The following is a 21,501-nucleotide window of genomic DNA, read 5'->3' as shown; positions in this document are numbered from 1 at the left end:
AAACTGTGATCACTGAAGGGTAACAGATAGCCCAGGGTCAACATCTGCAGATGGCCTTTGAAGCCAGGCCGGCCTGAGCTTTCTCAGCGGGATTCCATCCTCCCTGCCTGATAACAAACCCTGAGAAACAGACTGTTGTCTCCAAGCGTGTGAAAGATCGTTTTATTGTTGTCAACAGAACCACATAAAGTGTATCCACTGCTAGCTTTCGTTATCAGTGTTATCCTGTACCTTCAGCTCTGTAGTTCTCAATAAACGCCTATACTTTGCAACTAAGTCTTGGGCCTTACTTGAAGTTCTGCCAGTTCTGACACTTAGAGCTCCAACTACTCCACAGCACCTTCACACGACCATCTTGCACCAACAGTTTATTAGGTCTGCCACCTGGTCGATGCCACCTACATCCACATGGTGAGCTATAAGACAACCCACATTCCAGCTTCATCACTGCAAGAGACTGAAGGACAAATCTCCACTTCTGAGCCTTATGGCCTTCAAGGACAGAGGCCTTCATTTTCCATGAATCTGAATCTTTTAGGCGATTTGCACTTCTGTTAGTCTCCTGAAAACTACAGGCTGTACAATGCAGGGAACCTATTAAAAATATTGCTTTGCAATTCAGTTTTGCTCTCTGGGTGGTCACATCAAACACATTTAACCACTGATCTTTCCACTTCATCATTGACTCCCCGTCGTTGTCCACTGTGAGCACTGTAATCCCTACCATGCTTTGTAAACCGCAACTCTCAGGGGGGTGGGGAGATGAATTCCCCAGGAAAGGTGGATGCATCAGTGTTGCAGACACATCTGGAAGACTTTTTTCACCACCTCCCTCATGCAGACATGCAGCTGATCCCGGCCACTGCTTCAGTCAACAGCTTCACACAAGCAGCAGCCCAGATAACAGGCATATGGAAAGTGTCATGTGAGAGTGCTTCCATTTTACCTGCACCATGTTTGAATCAAACTCCAGTTGGATCCTAGTAGTGTAATGAACTCTTCCTCTGCCCTGATCTCACAAACTGCTCTGTTTCACCCTCAGTCTTCACATCTGGATTATAGGTGTACATTATACCAAGCTACCTTACCAGGTTACCATATGGATTAATGAGAGGATATCCATGAAGTGGTTTGAATGCTCTCAAGCATTACATAAATGGAGAGTTGTATTATCCCTCCTACCCTCTATACCTGGCACCCACAGGAAGAGTTCTATGTCAAGATATTTCTTCAGAGAGTGATGAAAAGCACAATAAGAAGGAAAGAGTGTTTTTGAGGTCTACCATGACTGGGTTTTCTTCTGCCCTGCCTCGTAATTTTTTTTCTTTCAAAAAGATAAAATGATGTTTCCTTTATTTTCATACAAACTCCCAAAAAAAGTTAAACAACAAAAAAAAGACACAGATAAACAGTACCTCAGAGCAAATAAAAAAGAGAGAATTGATGGAGGGAGGGGCCTGAGCAGTCCAGCTAGTCCACAGTAGAAAAATAAACCTTAGGGAGAAGAAGGAGCGGAAGGAAGGGAGGGAGGACAATAGCTGAGGCAAGGGGCATATATTCATAGCATCTTTAAATTTACCTGGGGGTGGCAGAGGCTTTGTAGAGTGTGGCCAGGCCCCAATTGGGGAGGGGGGGAGAAAGGAGGCAAGGAGAAAGGCTATAAATATATTTCAGAGCTGGAAAGAGGAGGGAGCCAGACTTCCCCCCTTCTCACCACCCCGAGAGGAGATGAGGAGGGAGAGGGTGTTACATTCAGAGACTCCATACATTCAGCAAGAAAAAGGTTAGGGGTGAAAGACACTATGTCTGGAGTCAAGAAGCAGAGCCTGGGGATACTTTCCCTCCCCCCTTTCCATGTAGTGTTTTACAGTCATTGCTTCTGCCCCATTGCAAATTGTATTTTTTTTCGGGGGGGGGGGGCGGGAGAGCAGGCCAATCTCTTAGCAACCAAACAGGGCCTAAAGTAGTGCACACCAAGCTGTTACAGGTTGGGAGCACGAAACCAGGGGGAGGGTCTTGTACCTTCATTTGGGGGGAGGGGGCCAAGCGGAAGAGATATTTGCTCCATACCCAAGGGAAAGAGGGGAGGCTGAGAAAGAAAGACCGGTCCCCCCTGCCCCCAGAAAAGGTTATTGAGGAAAGTGTAGAAGTCTATTGGGTATTCAAGCCCATCTTGTACCCACGGTTAGAGTCAGATCTCCATTGGGGATATCAGGAGGGCACTGTGGTGAGGCTGGTCCCCTCCTCCATCCCAGACCCGGGGGAGGGGTGGGGGGCTCAGACAAATGAGTACTGGTTGTTCACAGCCCTGGCTCGTCCTTCCGACTCCTCCGGCAGGGGGTGGGTTCCCCCTCCTCTCGCAGCTGCTCCCTCGTCCACCTCTGGCTCCGTCAGGCCCTCCTCCTCCTCCTCCACTTGCCTCTCAGCCTCCGGCAGTCCTCGGTCTGGGGGAACTTGAGGTGGCCGCGCTGGAGGGAGAGGAGGTGGTGGTGGCAGGTTACGAGAGGTGTTCGGTTCTGTGGAGAGAACAGAAAGACACAGACAGACAAAGAGAGGGTGGCTGGAAGTTAAGTGAAGAACAGGACTGCAGGATGTACAGCATTGTCCAAGATCCCACCACACCCCAGTCGCCAAATCCAGAACAGGCCACTATCCGACCCATTCCTTTAACTTAAACAGCAGTGACCAGGACTGCCATCAATCAATCAGAGAATTTCAAATACCAGCCTTTAAGGACAGCAGGATGAGGGGCAGCCAATAGCTCAGAAACAGCCCCCAATTAGACTGCCTGGAGGGGCGCCAGGATTTTTAGCAAAAGACGGTGCAGCAAGACAGACAGAATGGTATTATTTCCAGGCAATGTGTACATTTGGATGATTTTTTTAGAGTGCAAATCACCATTCTGCAGCAGGAAGTGAATTCCACAGCCTATGTAAATTACACACTATCCCATTTGCTCAATTGGCATAAATTAATCTGCAAAATATTGTACTCAGAACGGTTTATTGTGCCAGTGAATTGGATGTGAACAGCTGCTGTTTAGCTTTTTAGATAATATGACACTGTGTCAGGACTGCAACATTTTGCACCCGGAGCCCTGAAGTCCTTGGCAAGGTCACACGCTAGCATTCTTCCCTCCTGTGGAGAGCAGGGGATCAAAGATTTCCTGGTTTTGAACAAACTGGGGTTTACTGTGGGCATCCAGACTGGATGAAGCGACAAGCCATGCTGTTTCTTTCCTTCTAAAACCACAGTTTGTTTTATCTTATTTATATCCTCCATTTCTAGCACATCCACAAGTGGGCTCAGGGCGCATAACAACAAATTGAACTCTGATTGCGAATCTAGGGTTGCAGGTAAGAAACGAAAGCTGAGTACAGGCAGCACAACAAAGTAATAATAATAATAATATTTTTTTATTTATACCCCGCCCTCCCCGCCGAGGCAAAGTGGGGTTTGCCTCAAACCGGGAAGTATTTGCTCTGCGCCTCACAAGCTAGACGGAAGGAGGGGGAAGAAAGCACATGAGTTTAGTTTTTGAAGTCTGAAGGCTGTTTAATTAGCCGGGACAGCCCTGATCAAACAGGCAATCGTTTGTTTGGCTTTTTAATATCATATTGGACATAATTAAATACTTGCAACTCCAAATGTGGCTTGGGTCTTCTTAGAAGAAGCATTCCTCCCTTGCTCTAACACAGGAAGGAATGCTTCTTCTAGGATTTTTATTTTATCGAATTATATCCCGCCCTCCTGATGGGCTCACGCGTGCATGTTCTAAAAACAAAAAAAAATGCATATTCCTAGAATGAATGTTCTATTCAAACATGTGTTCAGATTTTTAAAAAATCAACTAAAACTCCAAGCTAATTATGCTTTGCAAAGGCTTTACAGGTTTCACTTTAATTGGGTGGAGTTGTACATACCACCAGCTTTTACTGACTCATCCACACTTCCTCAAACCCACCTTTGCAACCAGCAACTTGATTATTTCTCAAAATAAAGGCCGATTCTGTGACCAGCATCATATTCCACGCTGGGCTGGAATTGTGGGATACTCACAACTTGGGCAATATTCAGCAGCAGCCCTTTGGTGAGTTATTTGGACTAGACTAAGTGTGCCTGTTCAATACTGTGAATGCCATGCGTTTGACAGGTCTATAAAATTAGACATGGTATAGAGAAAGTGGACAGGGAAAAGCTGCCTCTTCCATAACACTAGAACCTGGGGCCATCCACTGACGCTGAAGGGTGAGAGTTTTCAGGGCAGATGAAAGGAAGTAACTTCTTCACACAGTGTATAGTAAATTTGTGGAATGCACTGTTGCAGGATGTGCTCATGGCTGCCAACTTGGAAAGCTTTAGGAGAGGACTAATTCATGGAAGATGGAGCTATCCACAGCTATGAATTATGACAGTACTCTACTCCCTCAAGCATCGGAGGCAGTACTGCCTCTTGCATCAGTGGCTTAGGTGCATGGGCAGGATGAAACAGCTGCTGTCATCCTGTTTGTGGGCTTCCTGGAAGCAAGCTATGTGAACAGGACTCGATGGGCCTTTGGTCTGATCCAGCACGGCTCTTCTTTCTTTTCTTTTTTGCCGTCAATTCACAGCTGATTTACAGCAACCCAGTGGGGTTTTCAAGGCAAGAGACGTCCAGCGGTGATTTGCCTGCCTCTGTATTGCAAGCCTGGATTTCCTTGGTGGTCTCTCATCCAAATACTAACCAGAGCCATCCCTGCTTAGCTTCCAGTATCTGACTAAACCAGGCTAGCCTGGGCTATCCAGTTCATGACAAGCTGCCGTACACCTTATCTTCAATGGTCAGTCCCCCTTGCCAAATGTACATTGTATAAGCATGCCATTCCTTCCCATTCTTTCTCCTTCACAAATGGGCAGATGCAATGGTTTGAACTCCTTTCAGGGGATACCTACCTTATGTCCACTTTTCTCTTACTCAGTAGGCTGGTGTTCTCACAATTCTGGAGAATCCTTTTAGCTCCTCATTGGACAAAATAAAGACTACTGGGCAGAACAAGGGAAGGAGTTTTTTTGGCAATGGAATTCAAAATCGCAACAGCCGTATTTTGCTGGAAGGTTGCTTGGGAGGGGGGGGATTGGAAAGGGGCAGAAGATCTACTGCATTCCATGGCATCTGGGTACACAGGGTTGAACCTGACCATTCTACTAAGCTAACAGTCCTTCCAGAAAAGCCTCTTCTGCTGGAAGAAAGTGCTACTGTTGGGTGTGCAGAATAGGCAGCTCCACCCACTGATTGTAACTGTCTGCCACTATTATGTTCATGAGCGATCAGGCTGCAGGGCAGGACACTGTTGTAACTAAAGCAGTCAGGCTCTGAACACACAAAGCTGCTTTTCACTGAGTCAGACCACTGGTCCACCTCACTCAGTCTCTTCCGACTGGTGGCAGCTCTCCAAGGGTCTCTTGCAGAGAAAGGTCCCCCCCCCAACCCAGGGGTCATTTTGTAGAAAAATAGGTGGTGGAACTCATTAGCATAACTCATTAGCATATGCTGCCACCCCCCCAGCAGCCAAAAGCAACCCAACACAAGAAAGGAGAGCCCCAGGCAAGCGACGCCTGCTTGGGCTAGCTAGAGATCCAACCAGCCCAAGCAGGTCTTGCTCACCTGAGGCTCTCATTGGCAGCCCCCCTGCCCCATCAAAAGGCCAACAAGCCACCCAAAATCACATAAGAAGTGGAGAAAGGGTGGCGTGGACTCCTCTAGGGGTTAATGAGGGCTACTGGGGGTGTGGCAAAGCTCCTGGTGGGTGGCTGGCTGCCCACTCTCCTAATCCAGAAATTGTTATGCAGCTGCACCTACTATTCAATGGACAACGAAGGTGGGGAGGAGGAAGGGAGGCCATTAGAAAGGTTCAGGAAGACACTGATGGGGCTTTGCACCCCTACAGAACATGCCACCCACCGGATCTGCTGGCAGGAGTTCCCATAAGCTGCTCATTCATCGTAATGAAAGGCCCAGTTGCAAAGAAGGACCATTATTCTTAACACCTTCCCCTGCCTGGCATTGCATAACACAGCAGATGGTGTGGACACCGCACACTCGCACGACCCATGGAGAGTGATGGGCTATGGTGTGGGGCTGTGACACACACACACGCTCTCATAGCCGTGCCTTCTCCCCCCTCCAAGCCCTCCCCCACAGCTATTGCACACTTACACGCAGTCACCCGCGGAGGCGGCAGCAAGGATGGAGATGAGGTTGGGGGGCGAGTCAGGGTCCCCACTGAACCCGGACACCGGCGCTCGGCTCCCAGCCCGGTCCCGGCCTGTGACAGAGATGCCCGCATCAGAAATAGGGGTGGGGGGATGGGAAGAGCAGCTCAGAAAGATGGATGTAAAAGGGTCCCCCCACCTGCATTGCATATGCATATTGTACAGGGCTGGAGCAAAAAACTTGGACTGAAGGGAGCAGGGAAAAGGGGGTATATGCATGGAGTTATGACGAAGAAGATGGGTGGGAAATGGAGCATGACATGGGTGGGGAATGGTGTTCATGTTCTCTCCGCTCCCCGCTCTTCCTGTTCTCACCGTGCAGCCGCTGTGAAGCAACGACGTAGCTGACGAGCGTCACGTCACTTGAACCGCCTGACTCGAGGGGGATGGGGTGGACCCGGAAGTGCTCCAGCATGTCAAAGATGGTCTGGAACCAGAGATGCTGAACCCGGCACTGCCCGTCCTCGTTCAGGGAGAGGCGGAGGTGCTAAGGACAAGAGAAAGTCTGATGAGAGACCGCTTGTGAGCTGCTCAGCCTGCTTGCCTGCCCCTGTGAATCTCTCACAGATCTCCATGGGCTTCACCGCTCACCTTGGCTTTCCCCTGGAAGTTAAAGGTCAGGACGTATTCGCCGCGCCGTGTCTCACTTTGCCGTACCAAGAAGACACCATGACTGCTGGCTCCCCCAGCCAGCACTAGCTGGGCCGCTTTGAGACGGGACAGAGTGCCATGGAACCACGGGTACTCAGAGAGTGGGTGATCTGTGTCACCAAAACTTCCTCCACCTGGGTCTGGCTCCCCTTGGAAGAGGAAGGAACCTGAGACAAGGATGCAAGTAGCTGTAGCCTTTTAAAGCTCATCCAGAGAATGCCACAATTTCCTCTCCTAGCTGCTGCCCAAGGCTCTAGTGCACCAGACCCTTCTCTGAAGTTAGGAAGAGAATGTAGGACTGCTGGATCCCAAGTAGATAAACCAGAGAACACATTAATCTCCAGAGGCCCAATGAACAAGGGGGGAAAAGGGGGTCCTGCCTGCCCTCACAGGTGCTCTCTGTACTTCCTCTGGTAAACTGTCCCAAAGTAGTGGCACCATAACCAGAGAGGTTCAAGACCTCTATGGGGCAGTACAACCGCATTAGACTGGGGGCACTGCTTAAAATCTGCTGGGCTGGCCCTAATGTTACCTGTGGCATCTGGGGTTTCAGGGAAGGCTGTATGGAGGAGGCTGGGAGGAAATGGCCCTTCATCGATAGGCACCCGAGGAGGCAGTTCAGGAGGAAGTAGCTCCATTGAGTCAAAGTGCGAGGCAGCAATGGAGACGGAGCTGGGGGACATGGAGGCAGATGGGCGGTCCATCAGCCCACCGTAGGCACCTACAAGCAGGCAGAGGCATCAAGTCACTATCTGGGCAGGCTTCTGGCTTTCTAGGAATCTCCCGTTTCAAATAACCATGGGCTGCTACATTTTGTATACTGAGAACATCTCATATGGGCTGACTTATTTATAGCTTAAACAATGTCTAAGTTCACCTCTCAGCCACAGAGCTAGAGGAGACCAATTAACAATAAAAAATACCAATTTCATTACCACTAAAACACCCATGTTAAATGGCGGTCAAGGAGAACATTCAGCGACAAAATCAAACTCAGCAGTAAAGAACAATCACTTGAGCCTTCAAGACAAAGCCACCTTCTGTTAACTTAATGCCACCAGATCCTTTAGTCCCCATAGTTGTCTTCTTCCCTCAGCAGCCCACATCTTAGTTGCTGGCCAGACTCATACAGGAACAAGTGGTCATTTGAATAAATAGATTCTCTATTATATTAGATACAGAATTTATTTAAAGTAAGGGCCTATAGCAGGGGTGTGGAACTCATTTGTTATGAGGGTCGGATACAACATAAATGTGACCTTGCCGGGCCACGTGTGCCATAAAATGTAATGCCAGGTAGCAGAGAGATAAACGTTTTAAAGGACATAGACAAACACAAAGATTTTTTAAAAACTTAAAACAAAACATTAGCACTCGTTGGTCTTAAAGATGCTTTCTTTGTATCTCTCCCATGGGATCCAGGGAACTGGACAAAGGAAGCTCTGGCTCGCTCCTTCCTTCCCCAGGGGAACGGGGGGAGCCTCAGCCAATAGAAGGAAGAGAGGCTTGGCTTAGTACCTCTGCTGTGCAATTGGGAGAGCCTGGCAAAGCAAGCTATTCCTCCCCCCTTCTTCCCCAAGAGAGAAGCCTCATCCAGTAGAGAAAATAGAGGCTTTGCTCTGTAGCTCCTGTGCGATTGAGCAAGTCTGGCAAAGCAAGCTGTTATATAGAAGTAAGCAAGACAGAGGGGAAAGCGAGCAGATGACAGCTAGTTGCTTAGGAGCCTGATAGGAGCCCTCCGGGGGCCTGATTCAGCCCCTGGGCTGCATGTCTGACAGCCCTGGTCTACAGGCTTGGATTCAGCAATGTGTCAATGGAAACAAACAGACTTAGCAACAGTTCCACTTGCACGAAATCTTGTGCAACACTTTGTGCTTTCCCTCCCTATAGATTATACTGCTATGAAATTGGTTGTACAGGACTTCTACAAGCAGGGATACAGCCAGTTTGACTTAGTGGAAACAGCTACTGCAGTTGCTGCCTTGCATTTCCTCTAGAACCAGAGCTCAGGTGGAAGTGGAAATTTTGCACCAGATCCAACCCATGAACCTATGTGAATGCCTGAAGCTGAAAAACTGAGGCCCCGTGCACTTTGCAAAAGCTACTGCAGCAGGTGCAAGATGATGGGGTTTTAGTGGTTTCCCCTTGGGCCTGATATAGTCTTCTTCACACTAGTTTGGTTTATTCAACTGGTTTGGTACTTTTTAAATTGGAACAAAAATATCTTCGCATTGGATGATGATGACTTCTACAAGCAAATCTGAGATGATCCTGCTAGCATATTATAGCTTAATGCTAAAGACTTTTCATTAATGTGTAATTTCTTAGTGGGTATTGGATAAACTTAATCCATTTCCTTTACATATTTTCTGATCAACTTTCTGCTGGTTAAATATTCAGTTTTGGGCTGTATTTTCATTTTCTGGATATGCAGTGGATTTAACCAGTCAACTGATTCAAACCCTGGGCAAGATGGAAATGCATGTGTTAGTGCTTTTTTTTAAAATTTACAGGACTTCTGAAAAAAGTAAACAGACTTTAGAATGAACAAAAGACAGCAAGTAGAAGCACTAGGAACCTAAAGTCACTACCCAACCAAAAACAAAACAAAACTGCTGATCACATTGTCTCTAAGTACTTATTCTATAACTAATCTAAACAGAATGAATAGGAGTAAACAGCAGTTCTCTTGAAGGAAGGAAGCACAGGGGCTCCCCGGGGATCAGTGCTATTTGATTTGTTCTAAAATAATATAGTGCCATCTGCTAAACTTGGCATTTTGGCCACTCAGCTCCAATTCAGGAGCATTTAAAAGGATAGTAAGAACCAAACTCAGGGTTGTGAACAGCTCCAAAACTGAGTGAACAAGCAACCCCATGGCAAATGAGATTCAAGTGTAAAGTGATGTACCTTTGGGTAAAGAATCCCCATTTTAAATTCACACTGATGAGGCCTGAACTGGAGGTGACAGAGCAGGAAAAAAAATACCTCCAAGTTATGGCAGACAGCTCAGTCAGTGAAAATGCCAACCCAATTTGCAACAGCAGAAAATAAGGCAAATTCTGTTGTAGGATTTGTTAGGAAAAGGATTACAAAGACAATTGCTATTATAATGCCCTTGCATCGGTTTCTGTGATATTAGTTTTTAGCAAATCAGTTTTTTGTCATCCTCTCTCAAGAAAGACATGAAAGTGCTGGATACATGCAGAAAACGGTAACTAAAGTTATCAAGGCTGAAGCACCTTCCCCATGTGGAAAGACTAAGGAGTTTTGGTTTTTTAGTCTCCAGAAAATTACAAAAAGAGACAAAATAGAGGTTTATAGAACAATGTATGAGGGTGGAGCATGGGGTTGGAGAAAGTACTAGAGAGAAGTTTTTCCCTGTCTCTTCTAACAGTAGAACTCGTGGGCTCCCAATGAAGTTGACTAGCAATAGATTCTTCACTCAGACTAATCAGAGTAACCAATTTGTACAATTCACTGCCACAGAGTGTCATAATGGCCATTAGTTTACAATTCGTGTACAATTCACTGCCACAGAGCGTCATATTGGCCATTAGTTTAGTTAGCTTCTAAAGGGGCTTAGGTAAACCAAAGGAAAACAAACCAATCAGTAGATGTGACAAGTAAATTGGATGGCCATGTTCAGAGGCACTAAGCATCAGTACTGGAGAGCAATGACAGGAGGCCTGGGGCTCTGTGCTACTGCTTGTGAGCCTTTGGTTGGTCACTGTATGAAACAAGATGCCAGACTCAAATAGACCATTGGTCTTATCCTATACTGCTGCTCTTAAATTTATTGCGAAAACTACCAGTGAAAGACCAGAAGTGCAAGAAATAATAGTCTCTGGATTCTAACTGCCTAACAAATGTACATGAAAGTGGTCACTTGTTTGAAGCACCCTTTACTGATGAATTGCATGCATTTTTACTCTACTAAATTTGAGCAAAATTTCGAAAAGAAAAAAAATATTTTTCGATGGTGTGAGGATATGACACAGCAAGCACCATCTTAGAAAAGACATCTCATCCTGCATAAGAGTGTGTAAACGTAAGAGAGCCAGTTTGGTGTAGTGGTTAAGTGTGCTGACTCTTATCTGGGAGAACTGGGTTTGATTCCCCACTCCTCCACTTGCACCTGCTGGAATGGCCTTGGATTAGCCATAGCTATCACAGGAGTTGTCCTTGAAAGGGCAGCTGTTGTGAGAGCCCTCTCAGCCCCACCCACCTCACAGGGTGTCTGTTGTGGAGGGAGAAGACATAGGAGATTGTAAGCCACTCTGAGACTCTGATTCAGAAAGAAGGGCAGGGTACAAATCTGCAGTCTTCTTCTTCTACATTCAGAAGGTGGTATAACCCACTGGAAGATCATAATGCTTGGGAGAAAGGGTACCATGAGAGAGACAAGAACAGCATGTGTCAATTCTGACGGAAAACAAACCAATCAGACGGAAGCTTTGCAGGCAGGATAGGGTACCCGGGTCTGTGTGTATGCCACTCACCTTGGCTAAGCTGTTCACTGCTCTCACTCGGCACCATGGGAAGCTCCCGGCTGGGCATGCTCTCCGAGTGGTTCATGCAGGGCTGCTCCAAGCTATCAGTGCTCTCTCTGAGAAAGTAAGTTCTATTAGCCATGAAGGAAAAAACAGAACCTCCATGAAGAGAGGAAAACAACAGAGGAAACTGATCAACCTCCATGCCCCACTTGTGAGCTTCCCAGAGGCCTCTGGCTGGTTCCCAGAGGCCTCTGGCCATTGGCAACAGAACATGGAACTTGATAAGACTTTGGGTCTGATTTCTTAAATTATTACTATACAAGGATCATAAAACACACCTCACGTTCTTTAAGAACATAGAGGCTAGCCAGGTTTGCCAGTCTCTTTGAGTTCAACATAACGTACCCCAGGCCCATGCATTCCTGAATGTCTGCCAGCCATGAGCGCATCTGTAGCGAGTCAACCGTCTCAAGGATATACTCCAAGGAACTTGACAGCTAGAGCACAACGGAGAAAAATAACATTGCAAATATTAAGTGGCTAGAAGGAATGCTACAGCCTACTCCTAAATCCCAGCCAAGAAAAACAAAGAAGGCATCTACCAATGAGAAAGGGAAACACAGTGAAGATCAGAAAACAATTTATGGAAAGCACCATAATGAACTGTTGAGGCCAAAGGCAGTTTTAACTGTAGCACTTCAAGAACCACTGCAAAAACATTAATATAAGTTTATAAGAAAGGGCCAATGCAGACTGTTATTTTAACAAGGGGAGACCAAGAATCAAGCCCCTTTCTGCCTGTGCTGGTCTTCAGCACAAAAGAGCCCATTACTAGCAGCAGTGACCAGAGAACTCTTTTAGCAACAAATTATACCTGTCCCTGTTCTGTGCTCTTGTCCAGAAGAGATTCCTAGCTATCACTGCTGCTCATTAATGGCTACTGGTGGTGTTGCCTGGACATTCTGATTGGCGGCTCTCTCTCTCTAATGAGAAATAGGCACTGCTCCCCACAGAGGCCAAAAACATAAGGAAAAGCTGCTGGGCTGAGAGAAGTCTGCTTGGGGAAAGCAGCCAATCTTGGAATTAACAAGGCTGGAGGAGGGCAGATGTGGGGTGAACTGCAAATTCCTCTTTGTCAGAAATGGAGGACAGAGAGAAAAGGAAGTGCATGCCTGTATTGGCTGCTGGAGAAAAACCTGATAATTTTATTTGAAAGCCGGTGTTGGCAGAAGAGATACCCACTATCAGGTATTCTGTTGCTGAGATGCTGATGCGTCAATTGGTTTAAAACATTTGTACTGCAACCAGAACGATGACTGATAAGTGGGCAGGTTTAAGAGACATATTTTATAGTATCTATACAAACCACATTGACCTTTGACACATTTTGACCAGGCCTCCAACCCAAATTACAAAGCAGGCCCGAGGGAAGCAGTTGCTACTTTCTCTCTCCCCACCCTGACTGTTTGCTGACCTTGAGCACAAAGGTGTTCTCCTTGTCAGGCATTTCCAGGGGTGTTGTTGTTCGCACATCTGCTACACAAGAACAGGCAATGCTGACCCGGGGCTTTGATGCCTGGTGGTAGAAGGCAGGGAAAACAGATCGTCAAGCAATCCCACACCAGGAATGTCCTTTGAGACCAAAGCACCTTTGGTCTTTCCTCACCAACTCTATACCCACCCCATCTTAGCCCAAAGACCCATTCTGCTCACCTTTGGCGGGATGTAGAACTCCAACAGGTAACCCTCCCCCTCCCCTTTTCCTGCTTTGCGCAGGAGAAGACGGCATTTTTGCCAGCGTGTCCTGGTTCCCCCGCCTGCCCCGTCATCGGCAACAATGTAGTTCAGTAGGCCTTCACGACGCACACTAGCAAGTTCAATGCGTGGGGCAGCTGGAGAGGCTTTATTCAGCCGCAGGCGTTCAAATCGGTGAGTCCATCGCTCAGAGTCGCCACCTCCTGAGGAGTTGGAATTGCTGTTCGCTCCAGTGGTTGCCTCATCACCATCAACAGGGGACGATTCGGCCGAGGTCTTCCACTGCAGGATGCCACGCATGCTGCCTCGGACACTACGGCTAACATTGCGCAAAGAAAAGCGCTTCTTCAGCTTTGGTTTGGTGGCTGTAACGGTAGCCACAGTAGAAACATCTTCAGAACTCCGGGACTGGCTGCTGGAGAGGCCAGAGGGTGGCCCGAGTGGAGGCTCCACAGGGGAAGCAACTGATGAGTCACTGCAAGTCTCCGAGAGGTCACGTGCTGAGGTGCAGCCAGTGAAGGGAGCAATGTCACACCGAGGGGGCGAGTCGCTGGCGTAGGCCCGGCTCACCTCTGCCTCAAAATGCTCCAGGAAGTGCTCAGCAAAGCGGCGTGAGAAGGCAGCTTCTGCCCCAGGCGTGGCAAACTGTGGGTTCTCACCAAGAAAGGCCCGGAAACGACGGGCAAAGTCCACTGCAGCTGCACGAGCATGAGCCTCGCAAAATTCCCGCCAGCCAGGAGAGGGGAGAGAGATGGGTTCTGCCACAACCCCTCCACCTGCTGGTGACAGGGGCACCGCACTTCCGTTCATGGTTGCCCGGGTGGGGCCGGGTGGCAACAAGTCCAGCGCCAGGACTGGGCTGCTGCTAGCACCAGTGACCTTGTGACCTGTAGGACCAAGAAAAGAGAAAATTATGAACATATTGGAGGAAACCACATAACCAAAATGCTACTGCAAGGTCATGAAAGGGAAAAAACAACCCACCTGTACTCAAGAGAAGCAACAGTACAGCAACATTTCCACAGAACATTTTACTCAAGCAGATTGCTTTCAATAACATATCTCAATCAATCTGGGCTTTGTAAGATTGTAAGAACTTCTTTGAAAAATTACACCATCCCAATCTACCTTGACCTTGCAACCTTGTAGTGACTTCTTCGAAAAATTAAACCCAAAAAGCCCAGTTCAGAGAAATAGGACAGATGCCTAAGAGATGATAAAGGAGCTGCTCTTCACTAAATAAACTAGGCAGTTTCTGGTAGATCATCTAGCACCTGCTGGTTCTGGGATCCTTACAAAGAATTCTGGATAAAACAGCTTTGATCTGATGCAGCTCTGCTTACGCACTTATTTAGGATCCACCTAATACTGAGTGCCTTATTAGTTATTCCTGAACATGCACTCTTCCTCCATAAATTTAGTGTACAGAAATGGGACCATGATATTCTAGAAAATAAGCATCATAGGATTAACTGGTAGAGAGCAGGATAAACATTGCAGCATAATCACAAAAACAAAGACCTTATAATCAGGACTAAGAAGGGGTGTTTTTCACAAATGAGATGTCACACAGCCTGAGTGAATGCAAACAAGAAAAACAAATCAGTTCTAAAGTCTGGCATTACAAACAATATAATTGAAGAGGGCATATGGTTCCCACTTCTGAACATCTCAGGCTGCTACAGCATTCTTGTTTAAATTAAACTTGTTTTTTCCCTACTTAAGTATACCAGGGTGATAGCTACCAGCACGGGAGAGAATGGATAAATACATTTACAGAGGTGGGGGAGAGGAAGAAAAATTGGGAGTAACATCTGGGAGCCTTCAGAAAAAGCACAAGGGATGTGGATGATACTTAGGAGGCACAGGACAGGGAGGGATGGTGGCTCAGTGGTAGAGAATCAGTTTGGTAAGCAGAAGGTCCCAGGTTCAATTCTCGGCATCTCCAACTAAAAGGAGTCCAGGCAAATAGATGTGAAAAACCTCAGCTTGAGACCCTGGAGAGCCGCTGCCAGTCTGAGTAGACTACTGACTTTGACGGACTGAGGGTCTGATTCAGTAGAAGGCAGCTTCATATGTTCATATGTTTACAAAACATGCATCCTCTCTGCAGACGCATATAGGGAGGTGGAAAGCCAATGTTGGGGGGGGGGGGCGGCCTTTCATACTTCTCTGGGTCAACACAGACAAAGGGCTGGCTGCCGACGGTGAAGAATTTCCTCAGATGCGGTTTCTCCCGTTGCTACATCAGCGTGAGGAGAAAGGCTACACTTCCTTTAACGCAGCGCTCCAACTGACAAGAGCCCTCGCAGGCTGCAGCCCTAACAACAAGTTTTAGGAAGGCGAGCGGGGAAAGAAGCGGATAACGGCCCGTCCCCTTCGGGAGCGGCGGGGAAAGAGGTTTGCCGTATGGGGGGGAGGGGAGGGGAGCCCACTGGGCTCTATGCGTCTGTCACTCACCATCCCGGCCTTGGTTCCCTCACAGCCAGGGTTTGTCAGTCCGTCTCTCTGCCTGGCTCTCGCGCGCCATTTCCGCTTCCGGGTCCCCTGACGCAGGTAACCCCCTGGTTCCTTTCTTTCACTTCCGTCTTCGTCATCAGCCAGAAGGGGAAATTGCAAGGCTTTTTTTTTTTTAGTACCATAAAGAGCAGGCCTCCCCGTGGAAGGCTAGAGGGTTCGTGAGGGGACCCGCGGAGAACCGTGACGTCACCGCCTGTGGACGCGCCTTCCATTCTCTATTGGTTGGGGCCTTCAGGCGTTGTTATGACAACCCAGGGCGTTGCGCCTGCCAGTTCTTTCGCTTGCTGCTGTCTCGGGTTGATCGGGTAACAATGCAGTAGCATCGCCTGGAGCTTTTCGTATTTAGGATGCCATCTCTGTGTATAGACAGAGTGCCGTCCCCCGGCACTGAACTGCGCCCGTGCACGTCAAGCGCCTACGCCAGTGCTGAATCCAACCACCTTTTTTTAAAAAAGAAGAAAATCACGAGCTAAAAAACATTTTCACTAATTTATTTATTTATTTAATCGGATTTATATCCCGCCCTTCTCTGGCGGGCTCAGGGCGGCTAACAACAGTTTTGCATATGAATTCGTTGCCCACTCTCTATATGTACGACTGCTAATTCCATCCCATACTATTATCTGATGAAGTGTGTGCGTTTTAGCACATGAACGCTTACATCCTGAATAAACCTTAGTTGTTCCTAAAGGTGCTACTGAACTCCAACTTTGTTCCATTTATGTCACGTGAGCAGCCAAAGCCAACTCTCTGGAATTCGTTTGCAGCAAGGGAAAGGAGCATAAGGCCGAATCCCAAACAATGCAAACAGCATAAGATAGCTTTCAGTCCAAATGTCCATCTACAGCATCCCATTTCCCACAGTGGCAGACCAGATGCCCCTGTAAGGCCTGGAGGCAGAGATCAAAAGCAAAAGCCTCCTGTGATTGTTGCCCTGAATCAACTGCTATTCAGAGGTAGACTGAGATCCTCATTGCTAATGTGGGCCTCTTGTACATGATTTGAGATGAGATGCTAGGAATCTAGTGGAATGTAATCTGGCTCCAGCTTCCAACTGCCATTGATGAGGCCATTGGAATGAAGGCAGGAAGCAGCCAGTTACCCCTTCACTGTGTTAGGACTGAATCTCTGCTGAAATCCCCTTCCTTCAGCTTCAACAGTCATTCCCTTCATTTTTTTGTATTTTGTATATTGTGTGTGTTTGCCCCTGGAAGTCATGTTGACATTCGGCGACTGATCCCTGCTGGGAGCCTGGAGGATATTCAGAGAGGTGGCTGCATACAGCCTGCCCGTCCTCTCAACTGCGTATTTCAAATAAGTCTCCCATTCAAGTACTAACCACAGTTGACCCTGCTTAGCTTCCAAGATCTGATGAGATTGGGCTTGCCTGGGCTATCCAGGTCAGGGCAGCGTCAACAGTCATTGATAGGGCCATGAAAGAGAGGAAAGCTGGAAAACAGGCATGTCAAACTTCCAGCATACTTGCTCCCACCTTAGCTGACAGTCTCCTCATTGAGGAAATTGTGCGTACTGTTTAAAAAGCAAGAAGGGGAAGCAGCAATTAGCATAGCCTAAAATCACGTAGGACTGGCCCGGGATTTGTCAAGGGCTTCTCAGATTGAGTCAAATCAACTGGCCATTATGAATGGCCCTGAACTTATAATAGGAACTTGAGCCCAAAAAAACTTAAGGTTTAAAAATGGGCTCCTGGCAACATCCTCATCATCCACTACCTGTGGGCAATGGTTGGCAAATTCTGTTTCAATGTATCTGAAGAAGTGCATGCACACAAAAGCTCATACCCAGAATAAAAATTGGTTGATATTAAAGGTGCCACTGGACTCAAACTTTGTTCTGCTGTTTCAGACCTACATGATTTCCCACCTGAATCTATCTTCATGAACTGCAGACACACTTTAAAAAATACGTTATAAACCAAACAAGACTATCAAGATCAAAGAGGGACTGCAGCCTACCAGGGATGGTGTTCATAAATTATTCCAAAGCATTAGAAGGATTATCTTATCCTTTTATCGTTGAAGCCACAATCTGAGTAGGATCACATGTAAGGGCTGCATCTGTGGGTTAGCATTTATCATCAGCTGGCCCCCAAGCTCACCTGCAACTCCTGAGACCTCTCTGTAGCATGGGGTCAACTGGAAGAGTCTATATGCCACTATCTATTCCTAACATCTTATGTTGCAGCAAACTACTTTGGCAGCCAATCATAGGTGAAATACATGGTATAAATCCATCTTAAAATCTGAAGTACAGCTGCATTATGGGCAATACCCCCTCTAAGCTGTGGAGTCTTGTGAGCAGAAATTCTACTTTGTGAGCTACTGGCATTAAAGTTGTGAGCTACTGCATAAATCAGTTTGCTCTGGGGCCATTTTTCCTGAGCTAAGACAAAATGTGTGAGCTAGAGGCTAAAAAACTGTGAGCAAGTTCACACTAACTTAGCTTAGGGGGAACAATGGTTATGGGAGGTTTTCAATAGTTCAGAAAGGAGCACACAAGCAAGTACCCAGGAGAGAGTGGAGGAAGGGAGAATGGTACTAAGCTTTCTATTGACCACCTTTCTTCTGCATTGCTTGCTGTTCCACAGCAAGAAAACAGGAATGTAAACTCTAAAACACACCTGTTACCAAACAGCAACAAATACATTTCATAGAAATAATGAACACCCCTCCAGAAAATTTAAACTTGTTCCCAAACCAAAGGGACAGGCTCATACCAGTGTGCAGTGGTTCAGAAAGTAAGATACCCATGTTATGGAATTTAACTGAGTGATCCTGAACCAGTCACTCTCTGTCTAACCTGGCTCACAGAGTGGTTGTTGTGAGAAGAGGAGGACAATGCAAGCCATTTTCAGTCTAGAGTCTGAAGGATGCCACTGTTTCAGGAATCAAAGATGAAACTGTGAACTCACATCTTCCTTGCAGTTTAGTCTTACAGTTGTGCCCTACAATTAACAAATGAGTAAGGTTTATGGCTTCTGCAGGGGATCAGAGCTTGCTGAAAGACTCATGAGAAAGAGCAAGTCACAACTGAAAGTATCTCTAGTGCCTTCTGGGATTTGGTTAGGCTGCACCATCTGTTTTGACATACAGAAGAAGTACATAGTAAAGAACTGAAGCACAGTGAACCACTGCCCAACATGTTTCCAGATGAATATTTCTAACCAAAAGGAAGTCTGAGCCCAAGTTCTCTCTCCAACAAAAACTGGAAATGCTGAGTTGACTTGAAAAGAAAAATAAGGTAACAGATGATTAAAATACTGAATGTATTCTGATCAGTGCAAACTAGTATATATCAGTTCAAGAACCAAGTGAAGTGAGTGAAACTGGGGTGATCAGAATGGAGTCATAAAGTGGACAAACTTGCTCACAAAGACATATAATGGATCATGTTAAAATAACAAACAAGGCTAAGGTTTGAGATTCTCATATTTGCCCTCCTACTTTAAAAGCCCTTGATACATTTTAATTCATGCATACTCTTTTCTAACAATGCCACCTGATCCATTTAATTGTTAATAAGGCTCTATTATATAAAGAGACAGTTATGATATAATTTATTCACTTATTTATATTCTGCCTCCCATCTCTGAGACTCAAAATGAATTATGTCTGCCTTGAGATGGTATGGATAGCATTTCCTGTATGAATAAACCACTGCTGCCCTCCAGTAAGCCTTAAGTGGGTTTTTTAAACAAAACTGGACTCACTTCTAAACCTACTCTATCTTTTAATCATAGTAGCACCTCAAGTCCGTGGCAGAGTAGCCTGGGTTGCCTTGCTTCCTGTATGTTGGAGACTAACCGTGAGCTGAACCCCCTGGAAATGAATGAAGGCACAGTGCAATGGAGAGTGTCACAGCTCTGTCCTCTCTTCTTTCCCACCAGGGTGTGGGCAGAAATTCTTCCTAGCTCAAGAGTCTGAAGGGAGAACTTGCATTGATGGGAAATACCAAGAACTAAACATCAAATGCATTAACCCTGGGCAGCTGGAGAGTCACAGACTTGCTTACTGATTTATTTAAAACATCTGTGTCATCTATCCAGCCAACCAGGATCCTGAGACAGTGAACATCAACACACTTCAACATTAAAACAGCATTCCATATAAAGCACATACAAAATAATTGAATGATTCAACAACACATATAAATACAAACAAAACACAGCCAAGGAGGAGGGCTAATAACAGTGGGAGATGCCAAATAAACCAAGTCTTCACCTGCTGGTGGAAGATAAAAATAGGGGGAGACAGACAAATCACCCTGTAGAGGGAGTTACAAAGTTTTGGCACCACAACCAAGAAGGCCCTTTTTTTTGGATTGCCACCAGTCTAGGCTTAGATGGCAAGGGTACCCAAAGCAGGGCCTCCAAAGGTGATCCGAATGAATGGGCAGAGGTTCATAAGAGAGAACATGGTCCTTAATATATGCAGGCACCTAGCCATATAGGGATTTAAAGGTCAATACCAGTACCCTGACTTGGCTATGGAAGCAAATTGGGAGCCAGCGGTATCATCCCTACGAACCACTCCAGTCAACATTCTGGCCACAGCATCCTGTATCAACTGAAGTCTTCAAAGGCAGTCCCACTGTTCTAACATGCATTAGGGGAGCAGCAACCATCAACTTTATGAGGGATGAACTAGTGTCACTGAAGTCAATGAGGCTAATCTTCAAGTACATACAGGATCAGGATCCACAGATCTACCACAGTGCCAGTACATCAGCATTTTTTGGGGGGGGGTTGTTTTTCCAGAAAGTTGGAGGTGGTCACTATTCATGGGATGTCCATGTCCCATTGTCATCTCTGGAAACAGATCTTGCAGGATTTTGTACTGTTCCAGAAAGTGTCATAATCTGTTATTGTGAGAAAAAAGTGGGTGCATATAGCATTACAGAAAGCAAAACTTCCCTTATGTTCTCTTAAGAACAATTGTAAGTCTCCAGCCAGCCACACTCTGGAAAAAGACAGCAAATCCCCAGTTTCCATAAAAATGGCAGATAAGGCTCACAGCATGAACTTAAAAGTTTATAAAAATCATAAGAAAAATAATATTTTCTCCTTAAAACCTCAGTTGCCTCCCCCCGCGCCCCATAGTCTCTGGGAATGGGGGTTACGTTGTCCTTGAGGTCACTGAGGCCAGGCTATAACTGTAACCCATGTGACATTGAGAAATCGGGGTCATTTCGGGTCAACCAGATTCAGGCTAACATCCGGGACCTTTAGTTTCAGCAACTGGCCCCCACCTCTCGCCCATGCGCATTTCGAGACACCAGGGCGTTTTCTTAAGAGACAGGTCTACGGGAATAAGGCACATGCGCGATTCGTCTCCTCCCACTCTCGCGTCCTCATGCGCACGCGCACATCGAACTGGTGGAAACAAGAAGGAAGGCAGTCTTTGTTTCTCTTTACGCATGTGCACTGAAGCCTCGAGCCCATTACCGGAGACGCAAAACCTGGTCGGCTACTCCAATCTCAGAGTCTCCCTTTCTCCAATTGGCCAAGAACGGCGCCCCCCTCCTGTGATCACGCGGGGAGCGTGCGCGCACCGGCTGCGGACGTGCGCGGCAAGGAGAGCGCGCGCCGGCGCTGAGCGAAGCCCTGCCCTCCACCAGGGACTCATTGTGCAGCAACCGGATTGATTCTTCGTCCGCGCGGGCCAGCGGGGATCCTTCCCCACACCTCACTCCCCCTCAGCAAGCAAGCGCGCTCCCGCTAAGATACGGAAACCCGCCGGCCCAAAGTGTAAGGAAAGGAGGGGAGGGAGTTGAGACCGTTGGCGTCGAGGCCCCCCAGCGCCAACAT

The 21,501-nt window shown here is 46.9% G+C and overlaps 1 protein-coding gene across 2 annotated transcripts; it reads right to left on the bottom strand.

Annotated features, from left to right (window-relative positions):
* Positions 1 to 1,336: 1,336 nt before the first annotated feature.
* On the bottom strand, positions 1,337 to 15,763 carry SH2B1 (SH2B adaptor protein 1). 2 transcript variants are annotated; one of them, XM_060256655.1, is made up of 10 exons: positions 15,615 to 15,758; positions 13,113 to 14,041; positions 12,874 to 12,975; positions 11,805 to 11,896; positions 11,406 to 11,512; positions 7,436 to 7,624; positions 6,844 to 7,070; positions 6,568 to 6,739; positions 6,197 to 6,305; positions 1,337 to 2,516 (listed from the first exon to the last, which is right to left on the bottom strand). In XM_060256655.1, exons 2-10 carry the CDS (start codon positions 13,962 to 13,964, stop codon positions 2,498 to 2,500), a joined length of 1,869 nt encoding a protein of 622 aa, XP_060112638.1. In that variant the 5' UTR covers positions 13,965 to 14,041; positions 15,615 to 15,758; the 3' UTR covers positions 1,337 to 2,497. The 2 variants fall into 2 exon arrangements, with proteins under 2 accessions (XP_060112638.1, XP_060112637.1); XM_060256654.1 differs by lacking the exon at positions 6,197 to 6,305 and having other exon boundaries at positions 15,615 to 15,763.
* Positions 15,764 to 21,501: the final 5,738 nt, after the last annotated feature.

This window comes from Heteronotia binoei, chromosome 15 (genome assembly GCF_032191835.1).
Source record: "Heteronotia binoei isolate CCM8104 ecotype False Entrance Well chromosome 15, APGP_CSIRO_Hbin_v1, whole genome shotgun sequence".
In the NCBI taxonomy this organism is placed as follows: Eukaryota; Metazoa; Chordata; class Lepidosauria; order Squamata; family Gekkonidae; genus Heteronotia; species Heteronotia binoei.
The sequence above is the reverse complement of the archived record's forward strand: the minus strand, read 5'-3'. Positions and strand labels throughout refer to the sequence as shown.